Below are 21,445 nucleotides of genomic sequence, written 5' to 3' on the forward strand. Positions count from 1 at the left end.
AATTGTAGTACAGGTTGAAATACTTCTGAGATGTTTCCAGCTGAAGATCAAGGCTTCACAGCTTCTTCTTACGTCCCTTTATAGGTCCTAGTAGGACTCTCTCCTACACCTTTGGATTTCTTTAGCAAATAGAGCACTACAGTGCAAGTACTCTTTGTACAAAGTGGTTTAGTGCTGAAGATAAGAGTGAAAATTGGATAGGCTGAAATTTTGTTGTCCTTCCCTTCCATTTTCTTAACTACAGTAATATACCACTTAATATGCTAGTACTTAAGCCACAATCATCAAGTTGACAACTACAATACAGTAGTTCAGTACAAAAATCTGCAACAAATTGAAAACCTGAAAGCACTGCAAAATGAGCAACATTTAATATAAAAGTGGGGATATTGTGCTGAATTTATTCACAATTAATTAAAAACCTCTTTTTAAATCTACCTGAATCTACCTTGGTTTTCATAAGAATGGCCATACCGGGTCGGACCAGTGGTCCATCTAGTCTATTTATCCATCTTCTGATTGCTAGTGGCTGGTGTCAGATGCTTCAGAAGGAGTGAACAGAACAGGGCAGTTTATTGAATGAGCCATCCCGTCATCCAGACTCAGGGTCCCTTACCATCTTATGTCTATCCAGTGGGTTATTAGCCACCCTCAAGGAACTTATCTGTTTGCTTTTTTTGAACTCCGTTGTAATTTTGGCTTTCACAACATCCCCTGGCAACGAGTTCTACAGGTTGACTCAACATTGTGTGAACATGTCTTCCTTTTGTTTGTTTTGAATCTACTGCCTATTAATTTCATAGGGTGAACCCTAATTCTTATGTGAAGGGTAAATAACACTTCCTTATTCATTCTCCACAGCAGTCATTATTTTATCATATCAACCCTTACTCATCTTAGAAAAAGAGACGATTAGTCCCAGTCCTTTTCATCTCTCCTTGTGTGAAAGCTGTTCCATGTTCCTGATCATTTTTGTTGCCCTTCTCTGTACTTTTTACAATTCTAATATAGCTTTTTTTTTTTCTTTTGAGATGGGGCAACCAGAATTGTATGCATTATTCCAGGTGTGGGTATACCATGGATTTATTAAGTGGCATCACGATTTTCTCTTATCTATCCCTTTCCTAATGGTTCCTAATGTTTGTTCCTTTCTGTTTTCCTCAATAAGATTTGATTTCCAATTTTTAAAGGATGTCTTTTTGTCTCTAACCATCTCTTACTCTGTTTAACCATGGTGGTGTTTTTTAGTCCTCTTGCTATTTTTTTTGTTTGATGTGTACATACAGTTTAAGCCTTTGTGGTGTTTCCATGCAACTTGCAGGCATTTCAATCTTGACTCTTCCTTTTAATTTCCATTTAACTAACCTCTTCATTTTTGTCATTCCCCTTTCTTTGGAATTTCTCTCTCTCTCTCCCCTCCCCCCTACTCCCACCCCCAAAAAGGGATGTTAAATTTAATTACATTATGGTTTCTGTTACTGAGCTGTTCATCTATATTCGTTCTTGGACCAGATCCCACACATCACCTACGATTAAATCAAGGATTGGCTCTGCCCTTATGGGTTCCAGGACTAGGTGCTCCAAGAAGCAGTCGTTAATGGTATCTTTCAGCTTTCCACACCAGAAAGCTGAATCTTGTCACATGATTAAAGTTCAGTGTGTCAAAGTTAAGTTCCTCATTTGTACTTTGAATCCTCTTACGAGGAAATGTACTTGCATTTGTACTTGCATTTGTGGATGAGCTGCACCTTTTCCTTTTCTAATAGGAGAGATGCTATTAAGGGCATGTATTGTATTGAGTAGTTAGATTTTTGTACAGAATTGGTGTTTTTTAAACTAAGAGGTGGTCTGAATGCAGGGCAAGCTAAACAGATAAGCCAGACTTAAACCAATAAATGTTTTCATAGTATGGATCACCACTTCATGGTGCCACATCAATTACCTCCCTTCTCATTTACAGTTGTAGAAGGTCCTGTGTGTAGAACTACAGCAATTGTTCAGTTGTATTTTTTTTTAATGAGGACTGGAAACTAGAACCACAAAGGGTTCTTTGGTGCTAACTAACTGTTCTGAGCTTGTTGACATGGAAGTCAAAACCACTTTAAGGAGGCACTCTAGAAGCAACTGAAACACTAGTCTCATCTGGTAGGGGGAAAATGAGCAGTTGATAACTAGGTGCTTAATTCTCCAATATGCTAGCTGTTTTTCAGAAGTTAGTTTAGTTTGAAAGGTTCTCAGTAGAAGGCAACATAAGTGCTGTTCATATGAATAGGCAATTACATAGTTGCTTATCTATTGTTAGGGTTACTGGAGAAATGAAAATGTTTCTGGCAGCCTTGGCTAGTTGGTTAACACTCCTGTTTTCTCTATATACAGACGGACTTCCTCATGGTGGTGCTGAGAGACGTGGTTGAGGCATATCCTGAAATCAGAGTTATCCTTATGTCTGCCACTATTGATACTAGCATGTTCTGTGAATACTTCTTCAGTTGCCCCATCATTGAGGTCTATGGTAGAACCTTCCCAGTCGAAGGTAACACACTGGCTGAGCATGTATTTTGAGTAGTTGGTTTTATTCATTCTCTTTTCAATCTTGCACAAAGTAGAAGGGACAAAAGCTTAAACAGGTCAAATGAATCTCAGTGTATCCTGAGATCTGGTCTATATCCTATGTCAGCAGAGAAGTCAGAGAACATTAACTACTACAGTGTGAATTTTTTCACTGTTTCTCTTAGAGGGTTAGATAGTGATAGTGATTTAAAAATGAGTTGCTTCTACATAATGCATACATCTATTGTCTTGAATAAACCAGCCTAAATGATCCAGTATAAAAACTGCTGTAGAAAATACATGGGAAGAGCCTGAATGGACAGGCTGGCTGGTCAGGGGTGAGGAACAATGGTGGGAGAGTGTGGGGAAGCTTGTAGTGCCATTGCCCATACTGTACTTATTCTTTGGATAAATAGAGGATTTTGGTTTCCAAGGCTGTCAGTCAAGCACTCGTCTCCAGCACTAGCTTCAAACTCTGAGTCCTCAGCCTGCTCTTTTGAAACTTTATGGCTATCTTTAGGAAGGGCCTGTGTAGAGCTATGGTTAGAATATGTCCCTCTAGTGAAACTTATGTGACTGGTTGATGGGCATCCTCTATACTAACTTGATGGATCTGTCCCTGCAGAGTATTTTCTGGAAGACTGTATTCAGATGACTCAGTTTGTTCCTCCATTAAAGGATAAGAAGAAGAAAGACAAAGATGAAGAAGGTGGTGAAGATGATGATGTATGTTGGGCTTGTTTATATATGTAAATTAAACAAGCACTGGCTGGAACCAGCGCACCAATGTCATGCATGCATTGCTGTACTCCTTTCTTACTTGGACATCAATGAAGCATTTGACCTGTTAGGGACAGAACACAATTTAACCAAGTTAAATTATAGTACTGTATAGTAAAATTTTTCAGATTCTCTTTGAGGGTTAAATATTTGCAGTGTTTCAGAAAAGTATGATTCCTACGTTATTATACAAAGACTAATGGGTGAGCATGAGTAACTAATCGGGGACAGAGGTAGAGGTTAGACAGCAGAACAATGGTATAAAATGAATTCCTATATAATTCACTGGCTATGTTTTAATGGCTGCAACATTGTTGCACTAAAACACTTTCAGAAACCTTGTAACTATTGAAATAGTGTGGGATTGCTGTTGATGTATTTAACTGAATTTTCTGAATGCTCCTCTAATTGATGTACAGTAAAAGCTGTTTTATACAGCACTTCACCAACTGGAAAGCTCTATAAACCTGCATTTCTGATCTTCATTGGAAGTCCGGTTTATAGTCTAGTTGGTGGTGTGTGGCTGCCAGGGGGTTGGAGTGCAGCATGCAGACTCTGAGAGGGAGTTTGGGTGCAGGGGAGGGCTTGAGGTGCAGGTGGGGTGCAGGTTGCCAGATCTGGGGGCCGCTCACCTTGGGTGGTTCCCCGGAAGCAGCAACCTATCCCAGCTGCTCCTGGTTCCTGGCCAGTAGGAGCTGCGGAGCCAGCACTTCGGGTGGGGGCAGCACGCAGAGGTAGCCAGGACAGATTACTGCTTGTGGGGAGCCGCCTGAGGTGAGCACCCCCCAGATCTGGCCCCCCCTTCCCCCCTCCTGCACCCAAACTCCCTCCCCCTTAGTTAATCGGCATTTTTCATTTACCGGCACCCCCCCATTCCTCCAGCATGCTGGATAAAACAGCTTTTATTGTATTTATTTACCTTATAAAGTTCTAGTCCCATTTTGTCACGTCACCTGTTTTAAAAAAATTTAACTGATGTGTGAATTCAAGCTTACTACTTTTGCTGCAGTAGATTTTGCCAGCAACTATGCCTACCAAGAACTTGTATTCCTTACATGGCTGTGGGTGATGGTATCTTCTGTAAAAAGATAGTCATGAGTCTTGTAATGACTAAGATCATTTAACTGGGGCTCTACCAAATTCACGGTCCATTTTGGTCAATTTCACAGTCATAGGATTATAAAAATAATAAATTTCATGATTTCAGCTATTTAAATCTGAAATCTCACTTTGTTGTAGTTGTAGGGGTCCTGACCCAAAGGAATTGTGGAGGGGTTGCAAGGTTGTTACGCGTGGGGGGAGGATTGTGGTACTGCTATGCTTCTGTGCTGCTGCTGGTGGTGGCAGCGCTGCCTTCAGAACTGGGCAGGTGGAGAGTGGCAGCTGCCGGTTGGGAGCCCAGCTCTGAAGGCAGAGCCACCGTCAGCAGCAGCGCAGAAGTAAGGATGGCATGGTATGGTGCTGCCACCTTATTTCTGCACTGCTGCCCGCAGAGCTGGGGCCTCAGTCAGCAGCCACCACTCTCTGGCCACCCAGCTCTGAAGGCAGCGCAGACGTAAGGGTGGCAATATCGTGAACCAATACTGCTACTCCTAAAATAACCATATGCCCCTGCAATTTCCTTTTGGGTCAGGACCCCTAATGTGAGAAACGCAGGTTTTCCCCCATGAGATCTGTATAGTATAGGGTAAAAGCACACAAAAGACCAGATTTCATTGCGGGGTGGGGGGGGACCAGATTTCATAGTCTGTGATGCATTTTTCATGGCCATGAATTCGGTAGGGCCCGAGGGGGAAAACGTGTATGTTGTGTTACTTTGTGCATTTGAGACCACTGTTGGGGTCATGTAGTCAGTTTCTAGATTTACTCTATATAATTCTTAATTTTCCCCAGCTGGCACTTTAGGTCTGTCTTCTAGCAACAGAGGAGAGAGAAACACCTCAGCAGGAAAAACTTAGTTGTAAAATCACAAAAAATCTCAATTAATTTGATTGCAAATTGACCATTTCTCCTTAAAAGAAACAATTTTTTTTCAAACCTACATATTGGTATTTCCTTAAAGAAAAAGTTTGATGCTGTACTTATGGCTCCATCTGTTCTAATGGAGATTTAATTGGTTTGATAGTTTCCTACTCTTAATTTATAATTATACTGGTTTATAATTCTGAAAAGAGAATACGTATAGAAAAAAGCTGGGGAACAAGGCCAGGCCAACTTGTCCTGTGAGCCAGGACTGAGCCTAGGACAGTGTTTCCAATCCATCCATCCCATTCATCTATCTAGTTTGAGTGACCCTCATCCCCATAGTATCAGAGTGCCATCTGGTTAAAGGTTTTTTGTTTGTTCTCTGCATCTGCAGGCCAACTGTAATCTTATATGTAGTGATGAATATGGTCCAGAAACAAAACGTTGTATGGCCCAGTTGAACGAGAAGGAAACTCCCTTTGAGCTCATTGAGGCCTTGCTAAAGTACATTGAGACCCTGAATGTTCCAGGAGCTGTGCTTGTCTTCTTGCCGGGCTGGAACCTGATATACACCATGCAAAAGCATCTGGAAATGAATCCACACTTTGGTACAAACAGCTTTTGGTTATTTTCTACTGTGTCCATCCTCAGAACAGTTACTGGGTGAATGTAAAGATGACTTGACTGAAGGAGTTGGTCCTTGTGTGTGTCTATATAGGATGAGAGCTGGGTTTGAGTAGATGGATGAGAGAAAGTTGAAGGAAGGTGTTTAAGTATGAAGCAGTGGATGGATAAGAGAGAGTTGAAATTTAATGTCTGGTACATAACAGTTATAGTTGTTTAACCTCCTGGTGTTCATATTGTAGGAAGCCACCGGTACAGAATTCTGCCCCTGCATTCACAAATTCCTCGAGACGAACAGCGCAGGGTGTTTGATCCAGTGCCTTCTGGAGTGACCAAGGTGTGAAACTATACCACTTACACAGAGATGGAGTGTAGTTTCATTGCTCTCTCCTGTACTTTTGAGAGGAGTTTTTTTTAATGCTGGCATTCTACATGTTACCTTACAGACCGTCCTTGGCTCGTTGTTACAATACATGTATTCAAATACAATTTTCCTGTTTTCATAGGTGATTTTATCCACCAACATTGCTGAGACTAGCATTACCATCAATGACGTTGTCTACGTTATAGACTCTTGCAAGTGAGTTCCCGATCCAGATCTTTATTTTACACAATGTATTCTTTGTTGGAATGCCAAATAGTTTTGTAACATGCAGTACTTCCTTGTATTGCTGTAGCCCCAAGACTGAGTTTGGAGACCTAATCTGCAGTGGTTGTGTGCTCCCCAAGCAATCTACACAGTTAAACAACCACATTGGTGTATCTGTAAATTGGGGGGAGGGATAGCTCAGTGGTTTGAGCATTGGCCTGCTAAACCCAGGGTTGTGAGTTCAATTCTTGAGGGGGCCACTTAGGGATCTGGGGCACAAATTGGTCCTGCTAGTGAAGGCAGGGGGCTGGACTCGATGACCTTTCAAGGTCCCTTCCAGTTCTAGGAGATTGGTATATCTCCAAGTATGTATGTATGTATGTCCTTGGTCACTTGAATACCATGCTAGTAGCATTTATATGGGTGTCAGTGGGATTCCTGTACACTGTTTTCCAAATGGATGATTTCATACTACAGATCTTGGTATCCCTAGCCTCTGTTTGTCAGAGGGTGGAGATGGATGGCAGGAGAGAGATCACTTGATCATTGCCTGTTAAGTTCACTCCCTCTGGGACACCTGGCATTGGTCACTGTCAGAAGACAGGATACTGGGCTGCATGGACCTTTGATCTGACCCAGAACGGCCATTCTTATGTTTAAACTCTCATTGTATGGTTGCTGGGGGAATATTAAGCCTTCCTATATTAGTCTGTTATGCACTTTGACTTGCTGTATGCACTTTGAGCATGTTATAGTCATGAATCACTAATTGCATTAGAGCTTTGAGCTGAGATTTAAACTTTTGGGAGAAGTCCCAGAAATACAGGTTCTGATGCAGTGAGTGGGGGCACTATTCTTTAAGCAGAAAGACTAGCAGTTAACTTTTTTTTTATTCCAGTTTTGCTGCATTAAATGATACAGTGCAGACCTGCTTTGGCAATATTTGATCTTCATTGTTTTTACTACTTTTACAGACAAAAGGTTAAGCTGTTCACTGCTCACAACAATATGACAAACTATGCCACAGTCTGGGCATCAAAAACTAACCTTGAGCAACGGAAAGGGCGAGCTGGCCGAGCGGGCTGGATTCTGTTTCCATCTGTGCAGCAGAGCTCGCTTTGAAAGGTGAGGCTGTGCCTCTTCTTCTGGGACAAAGGGACAGTTGGGAGCACTCCATAAATTAGAGCATACAGTTGTGAGCTGCTTCAACCCAAGCAGAGGAAGCAGATTAACGCAAAATCATGGGGATAAGATTGCCATGAATTGTTGCATTTCCTCAGACACAGAATTTAATTCCCGCTCTAGAATCTGTGGGTCCCCTTAGAAAACTGCCATGGAAAGCAGGGAAATTGTTCGAGATGTGACTTCAGGAGCAGTCCCCACTTGACTGGACAAGTATGGCCCAGCAGCCTGATAGAAAGACTTGGAAGAAAGAGCCCCATGCTTCACCCAGTGAGACATTGTTGAGGCCCAAGGTATTGAGAAGAAAAGGAAAGGGATTCTAGAATGAGATGCCACAAAAGACACCTGGATCCTACCAACCAAAAAGTGCATGATTGTATAGAGAGGTGCTGGAACCCTGCTCCTCTCCCAGAGAGGACAGCAGGTGTGGAAGGTGGTGAGAACCAGGTGAGGGGGAGAGACCTCAGAGGAGAGGAGGCAGGTAGACGTTCTTCCTTTTTCCCAACTCCCTGGCCAGAAGCTGCTAACACCTCTTTTTGCTGCCAAAATGTTTTTCTCCCACTTCCATCTGCTCTAACGTTCCCAAACTGCTGAAACCTGACCCCTTCTTGTTCTTATCTGCCAAACCTTTCCCCAAAGACACAGCCATGTAACCCTCACTGCACAGCTGCAGGGGCTTACACAGCTGTCAGATTCTACTATATTTCACCCACTACCCTGCAAAACATCATAGTACACCCATTCCCTTGGACAACAGCTGCAGGATAGCTGTATGTTTACAGTGATCGATGTTAAGAAATCTCAGTTTCTGATGCAGTGTGTAATATTTAGACACATATTATAGTAAAACGCGATCATCTTAATTCATTATGAACTTCTGACAGCAAACTAGTTACATGCTGTTAAATTCTGACAAGACCCCATGATTTCTTTAAGTTCATCTTACCACAGAGCACATGGAACCTCAGGAATTACTGTGCTTAAACAGACAAATTGTAAACAGGAGATTGTCGTATATTTCCAGTGGGGTCCCACGGGGGTTGGTTCTTGACCCTACACTATTTAAATTTTTTGTTTTTTTGTCAGTGATCTGGAAGAAAATATAACAACTGATAGTTTGTGGGTGACACAGATTGAGGGAATGATAAATAATGAAGAGAACAGGCCATTGATAGAATGAACAGGATTGCATGGTAAACAGGGTGCAAGCACTCAGTGTGTGTTTTAATAGGCTGAATGTAGACATCTGAGAACAAAGAATATAGGCCATACTTACAGGTTGGGGAACTATAGCTACCATGATCTCTCTCTCAAAACAAAACCAAAAAAAAAAAACCCTGCTTCCCAGGATAATGAGGAGAACATGAGCTCCCAGTGCAGTGCTGTGGCTGGAAAGGCTAATGCAATCCTTGCCTGAATTGGAATCTCTAGTAGAAGTATAGGTTATTTTAGCTCTGTATTTGGCACTGGTGCAACTGCTGCTGGAATACTCTATGGTTCTGATGTCATTTTATGAAGAATGTTGATAAATTGGAGAGGGTTCAGAGAAGAGCCACAAGAATGATTAAAGGATTAGAAAACATGTTTTATCATGATAGACTGAAGGAGCTCAATGTGAGATTAACAAAGAAAAAGTTTAAGGGGTGACCTAATTGTATAAGTATCTGCATGGGGAACAAATAATGAATGGACTCTTCACTCTAGCAGAGAAAGGTATAACATGAGCCAGTTGAAAATGAGACCTATGTTTTTTTACCATGGGAGTAATTAACCCTTGGAACAATTTACCAAATGTTGTGGTGGATCCTCCCATCACTAGCAGTTTTAAAATCAGGATTGGATGTTTCTCTAAATGATATGCATGAGGAATTATTTTGGGAAATTCTATGGCCTGTGTTGTACAGAAGATAAGACTAGATGATCTTCTGGCCTTGGAATCTCTGAAAGCCTAGCTTCATGCAGCGTAGAAGGAGAAAGACGGTTTGAACTGTGGAAGCAAGGGTAAGAAGTATAAATGGATGGGACCATGTTCATTTGGGAGGCATGTTTATCCCAAACATCACATAGGATACTAAGTGTTCAAAACCTCAGTCATTTATAGGGGTTAACACTTGAACTGTGGTCCTCAAGGTAAAGAGACTGAGGGCGCTGTGTCTGGGAGAAAGGGGCCCAAGAGCTCCATCCCCACCACACCTCCATGCTTCTAGAAATAAATACTTAGCCTGTTTCCAGTAAGAGCACTCCTCCTTGTTGTTAACCCAACTGAACCAGGGACCAGCAGATGGTGTTGGGAGTGGAGGTGATAAAGTAGCCAGCATGGAAACTGGGTAGTGGTAATAGGTGGCCTGGAAGTAATTGACCTGCCTGAGGAATGGAAGACCTGTTCTAGCATTCAGGTTTGGTTGTGGAAGGGCAAGGAGATAAGGTTCCAGTTGGAAGGGAAATGGGAATTTCTGAAGATAAGTACTTTTAATCAGTGCAGGTTGCAGGAAGTCACTGAGGGTGGATTGATGAGGTGACTTGGTGAATGTATTCATGTAGGAAGGCTAGGTTGCACTTGATGGGATGACCTGTATTGGGGATTGGGAATGCAAATGTCTAAAAGGTTGACTTGTTTTGTTCTCCTCACTGTTTTCAGGCTTGAAACTCACATGACACCTGAAATGTTCAGAACACCACTGCATGAAATTGCTTTGAGCATCAAACTTCTGCGACTGGGAGGGATTGGACAATTCTTGGCCAAAGCGATAGAACCACCACCTTTGGATGCAGTGATTGAAGCAGAGCACACACTCAGAGGTACTCCTGTTGGGCCACAAGGTTCTTTGTTAGCAAACCCAGAGATGTGACATTTACAGCTTTGAATGGTTGAGGGTCTCAAGGTCAGTTGTAAGTAGCTTTGATATTTATATTTCTAGGTTTTCTTTGGCTGGAATGACATGTCTGGAGACCCCTTTGGCTCTGGGATGCATTTTCTGGGTAGCAGTGAGTTTCTGAAACTGGAGCAGTACTTAGAACACAAATGTTCCTCTAGATGACTTCCTAGCTTCAGGCTTGTTTTTGTTACATTTTACAAGGATCTTATGAAGCTGGCTACTACTGTATCTTCAGCTGTGAGACTTATATATATGAGATGCGACTGAGTCCACTGCATTACAGCATTTGGGATACTGGTTCAAAACAAGTCTGATCTAGGTTGATGGATTCTGTTATAATTATTTTGCACTTCTATACTGCCTGGTCACCCAGTTTTGTGAGATCCCTTTGTAACTCATTGCAGTCAGCTTTGGACTTAACTAGCTTGAGTACCATAGTTTCAAATTTTGCCACCTGACTGTTCACGCCTCTTTCCAGATCACTTATGAATATGTTGAACAGCACAGGTGGTCACTACAGATCCTTAGGTAGCCCCCACTATTTACCTCTCTCCATTGTGAAAACTGACTATATGTTCCTACCCTTTGTTTCCTATCTTTTAACAAGTTATTGATCCATGAGAGGACCTTCCTCTTATCCCATGACTGCTTAGTTTACTTAAGAGTCTTTGGTAAGGGACCTTGTCAAAGGCTTTCTTAAAGCCCAAGTAGGGTGTTTTGACTGGATCTCCCTTGTCTTCAGGCTTGTTGATACCCTCAAGGAATTCTAATTGTTGAGGCATGATTTCCCTTTACAAAAGCTGTGTTGACTCTTCCCCAACATAACGTGTTTATCTGTGTCCAGTATCAGAGGAGTAGCCATGTTAGTCTGGATCTGTAAAAGCAGCAAAGATTCCTGTGGCATCTTATAGACTAACAGACGTATTGGAGCATGGGCTTTCGTGGGTGAATACCCACTTCGTTGGATGCACGTGTCCAGTCATTCTGTCCTTTCCTGTAGTTTCAGCTAATTTGCTTGTTACTGAAGTTAGGCTTACTGGCCTGTAATTGCAGGATCGCCTCTGGAGCCCTTTTTTTGAAAATTGGTGTTACAGTAGTTGTCTGGTTACAGATGCTGATTTAAGCAAAGGTTGTATATCACAGTTAGTAGTTCTGCAATTTCATACGAGTTCCTTCAGAATACTTGGGTGAACATCATTGTTAAAGTTCTTAAACTAATCTCTCATCCAAGGGCTAATTAAATCCTTGGTTTGACTTTGGGCTTGTCTACACTGGCAATTTACAGCACTTCAAAAAACACACCCCTCCGAGCGCAGCAAGTTTCAGTGCTGTAAAGCACCAGTGTACCAGCACTGGTAGCCACGCTCCCAGCGCTGGTAGCTACACCCCTCATGGAGGTGGGTTATTTTAGAGCGCTGGGAGCTCTCTCCCAGCACTCTGCTACGACCACACAAGCCACGTTAAAGCGCTGACGTGGCAGCACTTCAGCGTTGCCAGTGTAGACTAGCCCTAGGCAACTGCCAGAACCATCCTTGCTGATCAGTTAATCGCTTGTTTCAGAGCTGGATGCCCTGGATTCTAATGATGAGTTGACACCTCTTGGGAGAATCCTTGCTAAACTCCCCATTGAACCTCGTCTGGGCAAGATGATGATAATGGGCTGCATTTTCTAGTAAGTTCCTCAGTATCAATGATGATTCTTTGCTGTCTTGCCCTGTGTTCTTGAATCTTCAGGCATCCAATAATGTCAAAAAAAGAAGCACCCAGATGGGCTGTGAATGGCACTGTGGGTGGTGGCATGGAGGGGAAGGGGAGGGAACTGAATATTCATGAGATTAGGAGACAAATAACATCACTGGGTGTGGGGAGCCAAATATTCATGAGCTAAGGAGGAACTGAATGGCACCAGTAGAGACTGAATATTCATGAAGTGAGGGAATGGGACACTGAACACTTGTAAGATTGGAGTGAACTGTGGTTGGGGAGATGTGGACAGTTAGCATTTGAGAGACGAGGTGAAAAGAACCATGGGACTGAATATTCATCAACGGAGGTATGCGGGCATTGGTTTTAATCATGAGGGGTGGTATTGGAGAGCCCATTATCTGGAAGAGGGTGGTGAACAGGATTGTGAGAACAGATGGGGGAGGGGAAAGGCATAATATTCATGAATGTGCTGTGAAATTCCAGCCACTGTCATTTGATCTAATTAATGTCCTTACTATGGGAAGAGCTGCTGTAAAGAAGTCTCTCTAAGAATAAGTACTGAGGTAATGAGGCCCATGTCCTTAAGCAGGAAGTTTTTACTCATGTCAGTGGGCCTGTAACAGCTGCTGGCAGCAAGACTAGGAACAAACCCAGTCATAAATATTTCTATGGTTTTTGTTTCAGTGTAGGAGATGCTGTGTGTACCATCTCTGCTGCCACCTGCTTCCCTGAGCCTTTCATCAGTGAGGGTAAACGGCTGGGTTACGTCCATAGGAATTTTGCGGGGAACAGGTTTTCAGATCATGTAGCCTTGCTTTCAGTCTTCCAGGCCTGGGATGACGCAAGGTATGTTGGCTTAGCACAGAACTTGATGGAAGATTAAGGGTAATATTGGGTGAGCAACTAACTGTGACCTGACTAGATAGCCAAATGGCTGTGTTAGAGTTTCTGTTTGTGGCACTCATTCTTCTCTTGTGTAGATCTTCTTGAGTCCACATGAGTCTGTCTTGACTGTTTCCTTTTTAGAATGGGCGGTGAAGATGCAGAAATACGATTCTGTGAACACAAAAGGCTCAACATGGCTACACTCAGGATGACTTGGGAAGCTAAAGTCCAGCTTAAAGATATTCTTATCAATTCTGGCTTTCCAGAAGGTAATACTCCATGGAAGTAGTCATTTCAGTATTGTCCTCTTCAATCTTTGAGTTGAGGATAGGTTTCCAACCTGTTGGCTGGCTAATAGCCCAGTAATGGTGAATACACGGTATGTGGGACCATAGTGAATTTGCCCCAGCACTGTTGTGCTGTTAAAGCAGCTTCCACCTGAGTGTTGCTGCATGCATTCTGCCTCTCCTGGCTGAGAGCAGTTTAAGGACTTGTCTACACTGTGCATTAGTGCGTACATTTGGACTACATTAATGAGCACTAGGGAACTTAGTGTGTGCCAGCAGGGTCCATGCAGACCAATCAGTGTGCTACATCCTAGTGCACACTAGAACTTACACCACTCTAGCGTGGACTAATGCACAGTGTAAACAAGCCCTACAACTGCATGTGAATTTAGCACTGCAGTGGTGGTAAATTCTGGAGGGCAAGGTTATGAGGAATTTGACCGTTAAGTGGTAGTTGTCTTTTCAGATCCACCTCCATGGTTTTGCTTCTCATACTTCTCTGCCTCTTACCTCTGCCATATATGCTCCATATTGCAGTGATATTCCTTCTGGATGAGAAGAGCTAGAGACTGCCCTTCCAAAATCACTTGGCATAGCTGTTGTATTATCCTAAGGGAATCACTCAGGGCATTACCTCCCCACAGGATCTGAACATTGCCTTTCCTGCTCTGTAGTTTTCTGGGCTTGTGCTCAGATCTTCACTACATAGCATGTTAGCTTAGAATTCTTCGTATTTGAGTTTTCATTTCCATTACAGTGGGAATATTACAATACATAGCAAAATCTCTCAGCTAGTTACCAATATAGGATTGAGCAAGACATGACTTAACACAGCCATGTGCAAATGGCAAGAAGTCAGATTTTCTTTCAAATGGAGTCTATTCAGAGAGAAGACCAAATTTAAGGAAGGTACCTGTAAGTATCCAAATTAGGTTGGATTTATAGAGACGTTGTCAACTTGAAATCTAGTAAATTTTAGTGCCTTCTGCATAAAATTAATAGCAATGGCCAGGTCCCTAGTGGACTTCATGGGGTCCTTGCCTCTCACCTGTTTTCAAGATAAAAACTTTGATTGGGGAAGGGTTTGGGGCGGTTTACGTTTATTTTGTTCTTGTAAGGTTGACTTTGAGGAGTATGCTTCGGTTGGGGTCTTTTGGTTAGGAGTCAATGCAGAGTTTCCATTCTTGTGGTGGAAGAAAAGCCCTTCTTTTGAAGAGGAAGGCTTTACAGTGTTTCCTAAAGATGGGACAGGTTCTAGATTCGATAATCTCTGCAAGTTTTGTTCCATGTTAAAAAGTTGATGGGAATCCAAAGTGGTGTTGCTCTCCCTTTCATTTTCTTAATATCCAGTAGTCTGTCTTTCTCCCTCTGCTCTCAGGGATAAATGCTACAATAATTCTCTTTCTGGGCTGGATGACCCAACAACCCCCAACCTGAGACTCCAGGTTTGTTGTGACAAGCACTATTACAACATCCAACCTGACCACTTCGGGAGGTCCTATGTTTCCAAAACAAATGAAGAAAAGATGTGATACAGCTATTCCTGGACAAGCTTTTATGTCCTTGTTCTTGAGAATGTGGGAAGGAGAATGACTTTTCCAATTCATAGTTTATTTTTTAGCTCTTTCTCATTGAATACTAGAAAATGTGTGTTCAGTTTTACTCATTACAAATACAGTTCTTTAATGTTGATGTGATGCAGCATTCAAATGCCCTTTTCTAAGGGCAGAGATGTCTTGAGAACCAATGCCTAAATAGTTGAGTCAGTAAATCTTCAGATCAAAGATCCTGAATAACTTAGTTGCACTGCACTATGTGAGATCTGGAAAGAAGCCTGTTTTCTGTTCTCTGTCAACAGAGTGTTTGATGACTCAGATATTTAACAACACTGGACCAGATAACAATCTAGATGTTGTGATCTCCCTGCTTGCTTTTGGTGTATATCCTAATGTCTGCTATCACAAGGAGAAGAGGAAAATTCTTACCACTGAGGGGCTCAATGCACTTATCCACAAGTCATCGGTCAACTGTCCTTTCAGCAGCCAGGACATGAAGTATCCATCTCCTTTCTTTGTTTTTGGTGAAAAGGTAAAGAGAACCGTGAAATACCTTCTTTTATAAGGTTACCAAACTTTATGCCCATTCTTCATTTCAAAAGGAGCCTCTGGCACTGTTTTATTTCTTTAATGAAAATGTTAGTGCTAGTAAAACAGTGGATTGCAGCCCTGGAATCCTGTATTCCAAGGCTCTTCTGTTGTATGGCAAAAAAGCCTGGAATTAGCCCTCTCCTCTTGCTGTTCCCTGCTCAAGGTCAGTTTGTTCAGAATTCCATGTTCATTTATTTTATATTGTTCACAATCCCCAAGTGTTCAGCATGCTGCATATTTTTGAATTGACAAGTAACTGCTTTATAGAGTCAAGGGGCATGATGGAGGTTTAAGGAGCTGAACAGGGGGACAGCTATAGCTTGTGGCACCCATGAAGGTGAGGGCAAGTAGCTTGTGTTTTTGTTACCAGAATGCATTTGAGTCTTTTGGTGCTGGAGAGGGGATTCCATCTCCTCTTCACTCCTGCGCAAAAAGGAGAAGGAGAGAGAATTACAAATTTGGGGGGGGCTGCAGGCATTAATTCCTTGCTCCCGTCACTCTAGCAACCCTGGATAACATCAGGCTGCCTCATTGCACTCCACCCCAATATCTGCCGCAACAGCCAGCAGTGACAAATAGGCAGCGATATACTTATCGCTGATCTCTAACCGTAACTGTGCTTGCTAACACACCATTGAAATGAATAGGGCAGTTCACATAGTCAGAACCATTGTCTCAGTCTGTCTGCAGAGTTCAGTAGATGTCACTGAATTGGTTTATGCCAGATCCTATTTTTAAGGTATTCTCAACAAGTACCATGTTCAGGTTTTAGTTTATATAAACAAAAGCCTAGGGTTTTAGCAGTTATGCAGGAATTTACAAATCTGCAATTGTGGGACAGTTGTGTAATCACCAGGAATATATGGATCCCTGACTATCCAAAGAACAGATTGCAAGCTTCCCCTAGAGTGCCCTACCAAAGTGCAGCATCCCAGACCATCTGATGCTGGGGCATTCTGCTGAGACTGACAAAACTTGGTGTTTTTTGTAAAGTTACACCTGTTCCTTAGGAACTGCATTGAGACCACAAAATTCATTTCACATGGACAATTGAACAGCTTTTAAATGGTAATGAATTTGTTTCAAGCAACCAAAGCTGGATTCACAGTATCTGTCCTGATCTGACGAGCTCTCTCTCTCTCAATGGATTAGTAATAAATACAATCTCCCTGGGATTATTCGGTTTGTAAAAAAAATTCTGTTAGTTTCCATGGCCAGTGGAAGAAGGAGCCATCTCTTAGTTCTTCAGATGGGAAACCATATTCCTCTTCTACCTGCAGATCCGAACACGAGCTATCTCTGCCAAAGGAATGACCTTGGTGAGCCCGCTGCAGCTGCTTCTTTTTGCCTCAAAGAAAGTCTTATCTGATGGAGAGATCATTCTGGTGGATGACTGGTATGAACTTCCTAGTTGATCATGGATAACTATGAGGAGAAACAGCTGGTAACATAGCTATAAGTATGTTTAGAATGGGAAATGTAGGTCAGGCTGTGCAGTAACAGATGAATTTCATCAGAGCATTATCGTTGGTCTGTGTAAGGATGGGGGAACAGTTTATTTTGGCAGCTCCTGTTTTTTCTGTAGATTATGTTCCTAAATTGAAAACATGAGGCACTGGCTGGATTCCACAAAAGCTACTTTCCCTGAGATCAGATCTGAATTAGAGGCAGTGTAGAATTTGGGTCACCGCCTCATAGACAAGCAGGAGGAAAGATAACCTCATCGTTAAGACACAGGTCTGGGTCAGGAGTGCTGGCTCTGCTACTGACTTCCTGTGACCTTTGGCAAGTAATTGGGAAACAAGTAAAAAGACAGTCTTTACAATGAGGTTAATGCCTACCCACTTCTCAGAGTTGAGCCTTAGTTCACTAACATTTGTCAAAGTTGATATTATGGGATGGCGGGTAGTTTTTTATGACATCTTTGTGTCCTTAACAGGGCCTTGAAGAGCCCCTGTATTTTTGAGCCTGCTTTAACATTTTGGCATCTTTTAATCCCAGAGGGTAATGGAGTAGTAACTGGTAGTACCTGAAGCATTCCAGGTCCAAAGAGCAGGGAGTCGAAAATGTAGCAGCTGTTCTAATTGGCTTCTGATTTTCTCGCAGTGCTGGGGAATCTCAGATGTTGCCAATCATACTTTTTCCGTTCCAGATGGCGGCATTTCCCATTGTTAGGGTGTTATCCATACTCTTAACTTTGAAGTTCTAAGTGTTTTCTGTGGTGGTTGGCACTAGATGCACTGAACACCTGCTCTGTGGAACATTGTTCTCTATAGCCTCTCTCCTGTAAGCTATGATGCTCTATATCTAGAGAGATCTTCATTTTGAAATCGTTTTTCCTGCTCTAGGATTAAATTGCGGATGTCTCATGATGCAGCTGCCTGTGTCACTGCCCTACGTGCAGCAATGGAAGCTCTTGTTGTTGAAGTAACTAAAGATCCTGAAATCATTAGCCAGCTGGACCCAGTGAATGAGCGAATGCTGAATGTGATCCGCCAAATCTCCAGGCCTTCAGCGGCTGGCATCAACCTCATGGCAGGCAACACAAGGTTAGTGCCAATCTGTTCACGTATACAGCTGGATCCTTGGAGTAGGAAAACATTCCTGGTAACTTGGAAAGCCTAAACATTCCAAAGGCCAAAATGTGTGTCTGAACTCCTGTGCCAGCAAGAACTCCTGTTGTGGGATTTAGTTTGGAAGCAGGCTGCCTGATGTAGATAATGAGTGTTGAAGTTTTTATATACTCATATTTTCAGTGAATCATAATGTCTGAAAATCTTCCTAAGAAACTGTGCAAGCAGTGAAGTTGCAGGTTGATGGAGGATGACAAAAGGAGAGTAAAATGATGGCTCCTATAGTTAAGAGTTAATGAGGTTTGGTGTGATTGGCTATCCTGTGATACAGCATATACCAAGGATCTTCTGGATTTCACAGACGAATTGAGGGGGCTGGTCTACTCATGCATGCCTTTGAACTGTTTGGGAAATGCACACCGTCACATACAAAGTATACTGACTGTAATTCCTTCCCCAGGCCACATGTCACCCTCCCATTAGTGGCAGAATTATAAAAAATGAGGAATAGCAGTTTCAGGAAACTGAAATAACACAACCCTTAGGGCCTGAAGTAGAAATCTTTCAAAAACCTGGGAGAGTATGGTTAAACTATAGCAACTTGGTATGCACAAATGGTTACTCTGCAGAGAGTAACCATTTCACTGGCCTGCAATAAACTTCACACCAGAAGACTGATCTTGGTATGAAGTGTTTGAACAAGTTAATTTCAATTTAACCCTACTGTCAAATTCGGAATATGGTAGTTGTAATCCAAGAGGCCATGGTACCCTGGTGTGTACATCATATGGCTTGAACATTTGGCAGCTGTAGAGTTAATTTGGATTTGCAGTGGTGGGCATTAACTTGTGTACTGAATTTTACATACTCCGAGCATGTGTGTTTTCCACCTACTCAAGACTATTTAGATTGCCTGCAATTTCATACCCTTCACATCAATTTGTGTTGCTCATTATACAGAACAGATTTAAGATGTAAAGATGACTTTCCCCAAATCTCTGGAGATATAGTAATGGTTGAATTGCAGGCAAGGAGAGAAATGTATTAAAGTGTTTGACTTCTCCATTCTACCACACATACTCTTCCTGAAGAGATCAGTGCATCAGTTCTTGAGTGCTTATCTATTCAGACTGTGTGGTGCTAGGATTCCCCCTTGGTCCTAATGGCTGCCTAAGAGCAGAAAACACTACTGTACTCTACTCTACTCTGCCATTAGTCAGATTCAGTGTGGGCAAAGCACACATCAGGGTTGGGATTTTTCTTGTAGAGAATGGGTGCTGAAGCTCCTCATCCAGTCTGTATAAAGAATGATAGAAATCAAAGAAGTGCTCCAGGTTCCTAAACCACTATAAACTGTACCTGTGTTGCTCAGTACAGCAAACCATTACAGACAGCAAGAACCACTTTTTTGCAGTTTTTACAAAAATATCTGAAAATAGTTGCACCTTATAGACTAACACGTTTTGCAGCATGAGCTTTCGTGGGTGAATACCCACTTCTTCGGGGTATTCAGACTGCTTGCATCCGAAGAAGTGGGTATTCACCCACGAAAGCTCATGCTGCAAAACGTCTGTTAGTCTATAAGGTGCCACAGGACTCTTTGCTGCTTCTACAGAACCAGACTAACACAGCTACCCCTCTGATACTTGAAAATAGTTGGTGTCTGTCCACACGAGTCTCACCACTTCATATAATACAATACCTATTTGTGCTTTTCCATACCAGTGGTAAACATGGCTGTGTATAGGGGAAAGGGAGCTGTAGAGCTCTGTGATGTATACACATGAAAGTTCTAACAAAGAATCTTTTCTCTGCTTCAGTATCAGTCCTAGTACCGCTGTTGAAGGGCTGCATGGGGGGGAGTTCCTGTTTCAGTATCCTTTCTGCTTTGAGGAACAGGCTGACTCTTTCCCCTCCACCCCACCCCCACTCCTTCCCTAACTATATCAAGCACATCCTATTTCCAGTCCGCTCTTCCTTCTCCTGCAGGCCGTTTCCCATTATTTTCTCAAATGCTGGGTGAATTTACAGGGCTAAATGTTAGTGACTTCAGAGACTTTCATGTTCATTATTCTGCTGTTATATAAGCAGAACAGAAACTGTGCTTTCTGTGTATCATTGGACCATTGTTAGCAATAGCCTCAAACGGAAACAGCTGAACCACTTTGGTTGAAATTCAGCCTGAGGCAACTGGCTGACATGGAAAACTTCAGCCCCATAACGGGACTTTGGCAAAGTTGTAAACAATTGAAAATAGTCTTATAGTGGGACATGTCAGGCAGCCCTGCCTCTAATAACCTGTTCATTCCTTATTTCTGATGTAGATAATTTAATAGAAGTGATGGAGACTCAGCTGTATGGAGCATAGGTAACTGATCAAAATGAGGGACCAACTTCTATTTTTTCTTAAACATACCACGAGGGGCAAAATAGAGACCCCAGCACTTCCGACATAAGCTGAAAACTGCCACCCTTACCTGTGAGTGGTTGTTTTTGACAAAGTCCACGTTAGTAGACAATTTTATCTCAGCTTCTGAATTTTTTCAGAATGGGTGTGGTCCTGGACCAGATGAGATCACTCCAGGCTGCTCTTTAATGAAGCTTTACAGGGAGCAAATGTCTAAGTTGGGTGTGGGATTTGAGCATATTGCTCTGCTGCATAAGAGAAGTGGGAGTTTTTATAAAGTTGTGGGTGTTTAAATTAATTTTTTCTTAAAACTTTCCTTTCCTAGGTTTGGAGATGGTCCTCGTCCACCCAAAATGGCTCGATATGACAATGGAGGTGGATTCAGAGGACGGGGAGTTAACCAGCGTGGCTCTGGCTACAGAGGTGGAGGCTATGGTGGTGGAGGCTATAACTCATACCGAGGTGGCTCTGGAGGAAGAGGATACCAAGGTGGTTCTGGGGGAGGTTATAGAGGTGGTGGGGGATATAGAGGGTCTGGGGGAGGGTATCGAGGCTCGGGTGGGGGATATAGAGGGTACCAAGGTGGTGGGAATAGAGGTAATTATGGAGGTGGGTATGGGGGCCAAGGAAGGGGGCGTGGTGGTTATTGAAATCCATTGAAGTCTTTCTTATACTCTACAAAAATGTGCATGTTTCCTTCTGGAATTTCTTTGATACTAATACAGAAGTCTGTTTGTTTGTCATTCTACTTGTCCACAGTAGCTTGAAACAAATTGTTTAGGACTAGTGATGATATTATGTAAAATAGAGTCCTTACTACATAGTACCACAGTCTGTATACTTTGTTCTTAATAAAGTGTTCTGTTCACAAGA

The 21,445-nt window shown here is 42.4% G+C and overlaps 1 protein-coding gene across 1 annotated transcript in view; it reads left to right on the forward strand.

The window, feature by feature from the left end:
- The window catches only part of DHX9 (DExH-box helicase 9), a 41,836-nt gene extending 20,391 nt beyond the window's left edge, over nucleotides 1–21,445 (forward strand). The window contains 15 exon segments of the mRNA XM_039484460.1: nucleotides 2,377–2,533; nucleotides 3,176–3,276; nucleotides 5,690–5,903; nucleotides 6,162–6,256; nucleotides 6,426–6,499; nucleotides 7,483–7,584; nucleotides 7,586–7,633; nucleotides 10,329–10,489; nucleotides 12,127–12,238; nucleotides 12,958–13,119; nucleotides 13,300–13,427; nucleotides 15,304–15,533; nucleotides 16,873–16,988; nucleotides 17,941–18,141; nucleotides 20,898–21,445. Of these exon segments, the coding sequence (XP_039340394.1) occupies nucleotides 2,377–2,533; nucleotides 3,176–3,276; nucleotides 5,690–5,903; nucleotides 6,162–6,256; nucleotides 6,426–6,499; nucleotides 7,483–7,584; nucleotides 7,586–7,633; nucleotides 10,329–10,489; nucleotides 12,127–12,238; nucleotides 12,958–13,119; nucleotides 13,300–13,427; nucleotides 15,304–15,533; nucleotides 16,873–16,988; nucleotides 17,941–18,141; nucleotides 20,898–21,222 (2,226 nt within the window). The 3' untranslated portion in view covers nucleotides 21,223–21,445.

The sequence above is a fragment of the Mauremys reevesii genome, linkage group 8, assembly GCF_016161935.1.
Source record: "Mauremys reevesii isolate NIE-2019 linkage group 8, ASM1616193v1, whole genome shotgun sequence".
Lineage (NCBI taxonomy): Eukaryota > Metazoa > Chordata > Testudines > Geoemydidae > Mauremys > Mauremys reevesii.